This window comes from Phalaenopsis equestris, unplaced genomic scaffold, assembly GCF_001263595.1.
Source record: "Phalaenopsis equestris unplaced genomic scaffold, ASM126359v1 Scaffold000735, whole genome shotgun sequence".
NCBI classification, from domain to species: Eukaryota; Viridiplantae; Streptophyta; class Magnoliopsida; order Asparagales; family Orchidaceae; genus Phalaenopsis; species Phalaenopsis equestris.
The window spans coordinates 39,612-48,756 of NW_018165175.1; the positions used below are offsets into that span (position 1 = coordinate 39,612).

General features: G+C 41.4%; 1 protein-coding gene across 1 annotated transcript; it reads left to right on the forward strand.

The window, feature by feature from the left end:
• Positions 1 to 72: 72 nt before the first annotated feature.
• On the forward strand, positions 73 to 3,532 carry LOC110030538 (pentatricopeptide repeat-containing protein At1g74600, chloroplastic-like). The gene is given in 3 exon segments (XM_020733282.1): positions 73 to 2,579; positions 2,582 to 2,830; positions 3,492 to 3,532. Coding segments are annotated over 2 exon segments (2,604 nt in total). The 5' UTR covers positions 73 to 223; the 3' UTR covers position 2,830; positions 3,492 to 3,532.
• The last annotated feature ends 5,613 nt before the right edge of the window (positions 3,533 to 9,145 follow it).

The following is a 9,145-nucleotide window of genomic DNA, read 5'->3' on the forward strand; positions in this document are numbered from 1 at the left end:
TATCATATATATATATATATATATATATATATATAGTTTTTAGAAAGTGCTCATGAGGAAATTTTGGTTCAACAGACAAGTATTTAAAACTAAAGCTTCAGACCAACTCAGCAGTCTTAACATGTAATTTTGCCAATGTTTATGTTCATGTTATTATAGAATCGTTAACGAGCACGAGGATTCTGACGGCTACCGAATCCATGACGGCTTTCTTATATTTCAAATGAGATATTCAAATTTCTCCTTCCTCGGACTCTGCACCTATCATCTTTACGTCAAGAAATCTCCGCCAACTCCTACTATCAGATTCCACACAACTCTTGCAAACTCGGAGCTTCTTCATCTTCCCGATTCCAACGCTTTTCGTGCCCAACAAAATCTCCCAGCTTCCATCCAACTTTCTGGTTCGCGCAGCAAATCAGGCCATCTTCAAGACGCCCACCTTGTGCTCGACGAAACTCCCCAGACTTATCCCATCTCATGGAATATTTCGCAGTTAAGTTCCGCTCTCCGAACTTCCAACCAAAGTTCTCAATTTGATTCCACCATCAGAATTTTCAGAACAATGCGCCCGGCGGGCTTCCAGCCCGATCAATTTGCTTATGCGAATGTGATCTTGGCCTGCACGGCCACGCAGAATTTTAAGCTTGGTGACCATTTTATATCTCTTGTTATTAAAGTTGGTTTTCTCTCAAGTGGATATGTTCTCAGTGGTGTTATAGACTTGTTTGCCAAAGGTGGCTGTTTTGCCAAAGCGCTTGATATATTTCTGTATAGTCACAGCGATAATGTAGTCTGTTGGAACGCTGTGATTGCTGGAGCTGTTCGAAATGGTGAAAGTTGGGTTGCTTTGAAGCTGTTCCAGCGAATGGTGGAAGGTTTGTGTACGCCGAATGGTTTTACTTTCTCTAGCGCTTTGGGGGCTTGTGCTACCGTTGGGGACATTGACTTAGGAAGGTCAATGCACGCATGGGCTCTTAAGTTCAATCAGCAAGATGACATCTTTGTTGGAACAGCCACCGTTGACCTTTATGCAAAGTGTGGCGACATGGATGCAGCGTTGAAAGTGTTCAGATCAATGCCAGTCAGGAATGTGGTTTCGTGGACCGCTTTGATTTCGGGTTTTATGCTGGATGAAGACGGTGCTTCTGCAGTGAAATACTTCATAGAAATGATTAGAAACAACGTTGATGTTAATGTATACACTATTACAAGTGTGCTCTTTGCGTGTGCTATATGTTTCATGGAAAGTATATCTTATCAGATTCATGGCTGGATTCTCAAGTCTGGTTTTTGCACCGATCCTGCAGTAAAGGCTGCTTTGATCAGCGCATATGGCAGGGTTGGAGATGTTCAAATGTCTCAGATGGTTTTTGAGGAAGAAGAGGCAGGAATGCATCTTAGTAACTGGTCTGCTATGATCTCTAGCCATGTCCAAAACCATTGTTTCGGTAACGCACTCGAACTTTTCCTGCAAATGCTATGCGGAGTTCAAAAACCTGATAATTCATGCATCTGCAGCATTCTCAGCATTGTTGACTGTATAATATTTGGTGAACAATTGCATAGCTATGTTGTTAAAATGGGATCGGTAGATGATTTGCTTGTATGCAGTTCTCTTTTCACCATGTACTCCAAATGTGGCAGAATTGGAGAGAGTTATGAGCTCTTTGGGAAGATGCGGGACAAAGATAGAGTGGCATGGACATCAATGATCTCTGGTTTTGCTAAGCATGGTAGTGCGAAGGAAGCATTTCAATTGTTCAGGGAGATGATTCATGAAGGCATCGAACCAGATGATATGACTCTTTCGGCTGCACTTACGGCATGCAATAATAATTTGTTTCTAGATAAAGGAAAGCAAATTCATGGTTTTTCCTTTCGCCATGGACTTGGACATGATACCCTTATTGGCAGTTCAATCATATCAATGTATTCGAAATGCGGTGATACAGAATCTGCAAGAAGAATGTTTGATCAAATCCAATGCAAAGATCAGATTTTGTGGTCCTCTTTGATCTCTGGTTATGCTACGAACGATATGAGTGAGGAGGCTATCTTGGATTTCCATCGGATGACTCGAACTGGTTTGAAGATTGATCCTTTTACATGCTCATCTGTTCTCGGGGCTTGTTCGCAATCATTCAGACCTATTTTGGGGAGGCAACTACATTGTCAGGCAATTCAAGCTGGTTTAATTCTTCATAATTCTGTAGCAAGCACGCTTTTGACTTTGTATGCAAAGTGTGGAATTATAAGCGAGTGCCGTAAATTATTTGATGAGATACAAAACCCTGATTTGATGACTTGGACGACGATGATTGAAGGATATGCTCAACATGGGAGAGCTAAGGAAGCTCTAGAAGCATTCAATTTGATGAAGATTAATGGAATAAAACCGGATTCTGTTACATTTGTGAGTATTCTATCTGCGTGTAGCCATAATGGTTTAGTAAATGAAGGATTTTTTTATTTTAAATCTATGAGTAGAGACTACGGGATAGAACCAGAGATTCGTCACTATTCCTGTATGGTTGATTTGCTTGGCAGAGCTGGAAGATTGAAGGAAGCTATTGATCTCATTTGCCGACTGAACCAGGTTTTCTTGTGTGGAGCACCTTGCTTGGTGCTTGCAGAGTTTATGGTGATGTTGAAATTGGAGGTATAGCGAAAAAGAAGGTGCTTGAACTTGAATCTCATGACTCGGGAGCTCATATTGCTGTCGCAAATATGTCTGCGGACATGGGGGATTGGGAGCAAGTTTTGTGGATAAGAAGTTCAATGAAGGGGTTTGGTATTAAGAAGGAACCTGGATGGAGTGCTTTGTGAGGTTTGGATTGTTTTATCTTCTCCTTTTTTGGTCAATGCTAATCCTCACAGATGACTATTTTAGCCCCAATATAAAGTGAATGGGACTAATTTGATACTTCATAAACTCTTGAACTGACCTCATGGAAATAATCAGGGGACTATTTTGACACTTTACAATTTATATTAGATATTAAAAGGCTTTTGAAGATTCAAGATATGCATTAATGAAGGAAATGAATTAGAAGAGTAGATGCTTCGTTTTTTCTTTCAGTTTAAGGAATTAAGATGGGTTTTCAGTTGGGCTATAGGCTGTTGTCAGTCAGTGAGTCCATTGTTTCTTTTAAGTTTTCAGCATTTGTACAAAGAAAACTCTACAATTTTTGTTTTTATGTATTGCTCCTTTTTCCTATACATTCATAAATTTCATAGTTTAATAGAAGACCCCACCCTTACTGAGGTTTATCAACATGTTGGTCAAGCAGTTCATTGAAAGTTACATGTGAAGCTACAAACTCAGTAGTCCTATTTACAGGAAAATTTAAAACTAACCCAGTTTTACTTTTTATTCTTTTAGTTTATTTGTTAACAAACATTTTAATAATATGCAAAAACAAATGCAAAAACTTTTTTTCTTACATTGCAATTTTGCTGGCCAAGCTAACCAACAACAATATCAACAGATGAAGTATTGCAGTTACCACTCATCTAAAGGAAATGGCGGGAGATTTAACGAAGAACGTGATCATCCTCATATTTCTCTTTTGATTATTTGCTAAGGGTGATACCATTGATAATGATGATTCTATTCTGCTGAATACAAAGTGCTTGGGAAACACACTCAAGGAAGAGAATATTCTGCTAGAACAGTCAAAAGGGTGTCTTTTTTATGACATGAACCCTTATTTATAGACTCAGGTCCCAACATTATAAAAGTACATATTAGTCTCCACATCATTAACTTTTCAGAGAGATTTTTTGGTAATTACGGAGTTATTTGCATATTATAAAACCGGGGGTCGATTCAATTGATGAGGGTTGACGATCGTCTGATAAGCATTGATTCGATCGATATCTAGTCCGAAAGAGTACTCTCTGTCGATCGTCCTGAAGGATGATTACCGCCCTGTGGGAGCTTCTCTTGGCACATTCTGTCGATCGTTCAAACAAGACTCTTCTCTTGCCAATATTCAATCAAAGACGACCTTCGAAGGCTAGTTTCGATCCTCCGCATCCTCTTCCCGAGCCTTTATTTGTTTTGAGATTCGTGTTGACACATTTTTATATGTATATAATTAGTTCACGGATTCTCTTGCTCCTCGAAAGCTACACAGTACACAGGGATAAACAATTTTTTTTTTAACATATTTAAAATAATTAAATGACATTATTGTGCAATAATGAACTTCCTTGGATTTTCAAGCCCTCGAAGCAGACCGTCCAACATCCTCCTCCGCTTTGTCTAAGAGAAGAGCCTAAAAATGCGAAGTCTTCCAGGAAAGGGCATGATAACGATCGATCACTTGGAACATGCCCCCTCTACATCGACCTCATGTTCCCCTCGAAAGCGTGAGACCAGAATATGTCAATTAGAATCGAGGAGTGGTCTCCATCAGAGTATTGGTAGGGAACCATTTGGTCTCCCTGTCAATAAAAACGTAGTGACCGCTCGTCCAAACACTAACTCCTTGTTCGTGTGAGAACGCCCACTCGGGCGGAACCACCCCCTCTTGCTCGGGAGGAGGGTGTTAGTCGACATCAGAGACGGGAGCCTTTCCTTCCCTCTGAAGGGCGTCACCCTCCATCTGATCTGCGACCCCTCGTCCCTTAGAATCGGCCTCCCCCCTAACCGCCAGAACTCTTCCAACCGACGGGTTGACTGATGGGTCTCCAAACTCAGGAAAGTTAGGCGACCCTCGCTCCCTTCCGAAGAACCTAGCAAATTACACAAAGGTCATGAAAATGCTTTCACACACAAACATGCAAGAAGAAAATTAACACCAACTGTCATCATCCCCCTCGACCGACCTAATCAAGTCCGACCGACCTCGGCCTCTACCGAGTGAGGGAGGACTGCCTTTACCACAAGGCCTCTTCAATTTCCAACCGGTTTCCAGCAGTTCTCTCTCGATTGAACTCTCCATTGTCGTCCGATCTACACAAATCCTCGGTCATGGTATCAACACCATTTAGATGATCATGTGTTCAATCACGTTTGGGTCAAGGTACTTAAAGAAAGAGAGGTACTGACCCTCAATCAGTGTTATGTGGCCTCGAACGTTCCTTGACAAGGGCTTCACTTTCTTCACCTCACACTTTATAGAAGTTCAGATCCCCCATCTATCCGCACACGAAGTGACCAAGAACTTTGTCTTGCAGCCATTCACCTTGTCCTCAAGCTCCGACAATTGAATCTTATTATTGATGGTGAAGTGAATATATCCATCACCACCAATCTAGAAGGAGAAGAAATGATTGAAGAATGTAATTGACCACGGGATTTTCATCCTCAAACGGAAGAGCACATAAGTCATAATAGCGGCGATCAGGTTCAGAAGGATTTGAGCTGGGATGATACCATAGAGATTGAAGATGGACCACAACTGTCGACAAAAACGACAGTGAAGACCCATCTTAAAGTGATCTTTATAAATGACAAGGTCAGGAGAGAAATCATTTGTAGCCCATTCGTGGGTGTCGGCCGGTCGCAGAAGGATCATAGGATTCATAATACAACGATACTGAATATTTTCTACGTCCACCGCGGATAAGACTGAAACTTCCGTAGCAGGAATCAAACCAAACAATTTCTAGGAGTATTTATGAACCATGGAGTCTACGATACCAGACGGAAAAGAAGAAGAACAGGATGATGAAACCCAGAGAAAAGAATAAAACGACGGTGTAACCTGGAGAAAGAAAAAGAATGAGGAAAGGAAATGAACAAAAGCCCTCAACAATTACACGACCACACACACACAGATATATATATATATATATATATATATATATGTCACCTAGAAGCCGAAACGGCTGATGCGATGGAACAACACATTAACCAATTAAACTACTCATTACCAGAAATAAAAATAATAATATATATACTTTATTTTATTTCATTAATTACTTATTTATATACATAAAAAGAGGGGGAAATTCGCGCCAAACCCTCGATTACAATTGAGGAAGAAAAAATCTAAGCGATTGTTCAAGGCTTCACCCTAGACAAACCCTTGATAGCGAAGCCGTTCATACATAAACTCGCCCCCAGCCTGAAACGATCATTCTGACTATCCCTAGGTTGACTGGCGAGGGTTTTTCTAACGCCCGACAATTCCAAACACATATGCGTCATTTTCCCACGATCGGCAAGCACCTCCCTCCGGAAAATAACAGGTTCCTCATTCAGCACATTATCTTGCCTCTCCACCTAGTCGACTCTCTCGAACCTAAAAAATTTCTACATCACCATCTCCTAGAGGTTACCTCATAAAATGAAGAGAACACTCCTCCATCTCAGCAAGGCTGCAAAGTATGAAGTCAGAGGACAAATGACGCCCCCCGATCACCTCTTCCTTCCTCGCATCACCAAAAAAAAACTTAACAGCCCGCGCCCTGGCCTCCAACACTCCTTCAGCACCCTGATCCTCGACATCCCGCTCAGCACCTTGCTCCGGTGCACTCATTTTCGTCATATCCGCTCCCCCGTGACAACCTTTCCCATATTCACTTCCTCTACCGCAACCTGCTCCACAACCGTCCCATCATCCTCAGGGCTAATGTCAGCATCTTCCGATATAGAGTCGATAATGAGGACTTCAGTTGCTGAAAGAGATGTCAAAAGCTATTCAAGCTACATACCAAGAATCATTTCTTATTCAGATGTGGTGTAAGAAAAAATGTCCACACTGACTTTCTCTTGCCCTCCATTTTCAGAAGAAAGACTTCTCTTAGTCGGTCTAGGCCATGTCTTGGCCTCAGCCGCCACCGCCGCCTCTGGACGCCTCTGCGGAACCTCGACCCTTGCAGCCATCTGGACGGAAAATCTTTCTCCCACAGCAGGAACATTCACCCCTGGCGAGTGTCCAGTAGGATGATCATCAAGACGACCTCTAGCCTGTCCCGCAGCCCTTTCCTAGGGGGAGTCCCTAAGGAAACCAGAAGAACCAGGTTGGCTCTCACGATCGTCGGCTCCTGATTTAGGCATAACTCTCTTCCTACTCGCCCCTTCGGCAGATACCTCACCTGCTAGCTTATGCTTCACATATAACTTACGGGCCTGAGCTCGCATATCACTCATGGCTTTTGAGGAGGATACTCTTATGAGAAGGTCTGCTTCGATAGACATTACAAAAAACACAAAAAGAGAAGGACACGAGACAAAGGAGCCAGATGAGACGGAGACGGAGACGGTGCAAACCTCCCTTGGCCCAAAAGCTTATTTATAATGGCCCGAACATGGAAATCCAAAGGAGTCTATTAATGTGCAATAATGTTATTTAATTATTTCATATATGTTAAAAAAATCTCTTTTCCTCGTGTACAATACAACTTTTAAAGAGCAAAAGAATCGGGGAACTAAATATATACATATAAAATGTGTTAGCATAAATCTGAAAGTAGATGAACGACCCAGGAAGAAGATGCAGACGGTCGAAGATAGCCTTCGAAGATCGTTTTGGGTTGAAGATTGGCAACAAAAGCACCTTATTTGAGTGATTGGAAGAAGACGCCAGGAGAAGCTTCTGCAGGGCTGTAATCAACATTCAGGACAATCGATGGGGAGCACACTTTCAAACTAGATATTGAGCGAGTCAAAACTTGTCAGACGATCGACAATCCTGATTGATTGAATCGGTCTTCAGTCTTATTATATGCAAATAACTCAGTCATTACCAAAAAATTTCCTTGAAAAGTTAATGATGAGGAGACTAATATGTATTTTTGTAATGTCGGGATCTAGGCTATAAATAGAGACTAATTTCATGAATAAGACACTTTTTTACTGTTCCCTACTATATCCCCCCCCTCTTCCCCTATTTCACTTTTAAAAAGGCAGTTTTGGAATACTTTTGGTCTGATATTAAAGATCCGAGTGGTGCCCATAAAAATATGAATGTGTAGAGGTTAAATATGTAAATACATAAGAATTTTGTTATATGCATGTAAATTCCCCTTTTTATTTTTTATTTGTTTATTTATTAGGGTGGGTGGGTGAGTGCTCGCCCCTTAAAATTCTTCATTTTGTTTCCCAATCAATGTGCTACTAGCTCGAGCACAAATTTTTTCTTTACAAAATCCTGCCCTATCACTATATGGCTTTATGACTTGCCAATTTTGAGGATCCCCTCAGGCATCATAAGTACTTGTGTACAAGGTAAGGTCATGATTAAGTTGAATAATATGATAAAAAGAGCTTCAGATTATCTCTTTGCTGAAACACATTAATCTAGTGATACAGGAATTATCACTTGGAAGTAGGCCCGTCGAAGCGGCTCCTTGTAGCCGAATAGCTCATGTTCAGCTCGTTAAGAAGTTTGTGTTCGATTCATTTGTTAAGTTAACAAGCCGAACATGCATACTTTTTTGTGCTCAATATATAAACTGTTGAGAAAGTGGAGTCTTGTCCACTGTGGCTTAGGCAAGTTATTAAACCGAAAATTAAGATTAATTAATAACTTTCCTTAATCTCTGTCTTAATCTCTGTTGCACGCCTAAATCTCCCGCTTCTTTCCTTCTCCGTTAAACCGTGTGACCGCGTGAAGATCTCCGCCATTATTCTCCCGCGCTCCTCCATGCGATCCCGCGTCGTGATACCTGCCCTTTGGGCCAAACGGGAAGCTTTTTAAAAAGGCTTCGGTTGGCAGGATGAATAGACAGAGCTGCTCTCCATCTTTTGGCGGAAGTGTGAAGAAGAAAAGCTAATTGCCTTTTTCCTTTTCCTAAGGCAGAAAAGCTGATTTTGTTTCTTCCTTCATCACGTGGCAAGAAAACAAAAAGTTTGTTTTTTCTTTTCTTTTTCATGTGGGCTGGAAAGGGAGAGGGGAAAGAGGAGGAGAGGGAGAGGAATTTAGAGAGAGATAGCTCTTTATGTAAACATAAAGGAGAAGACGACGGTGTAATTCCTTGAAGCTAATAAAATCCTCTGCAGCTCCGTGGACGTAGGCAAATTTGCCGAACCACGTAAATCTGGTGTCACCTTTTCTGGTGTAATTTTCTCGATCCATTTTTTGTTTTATTGTCGTCGATTATAATTTTTTCTTAACAATTGGTATCGGAGCCTGGTTCGGATCTGAGGAAGAACGATGGCCGGAGACGAAGTGAAGGTTTCAGGGAT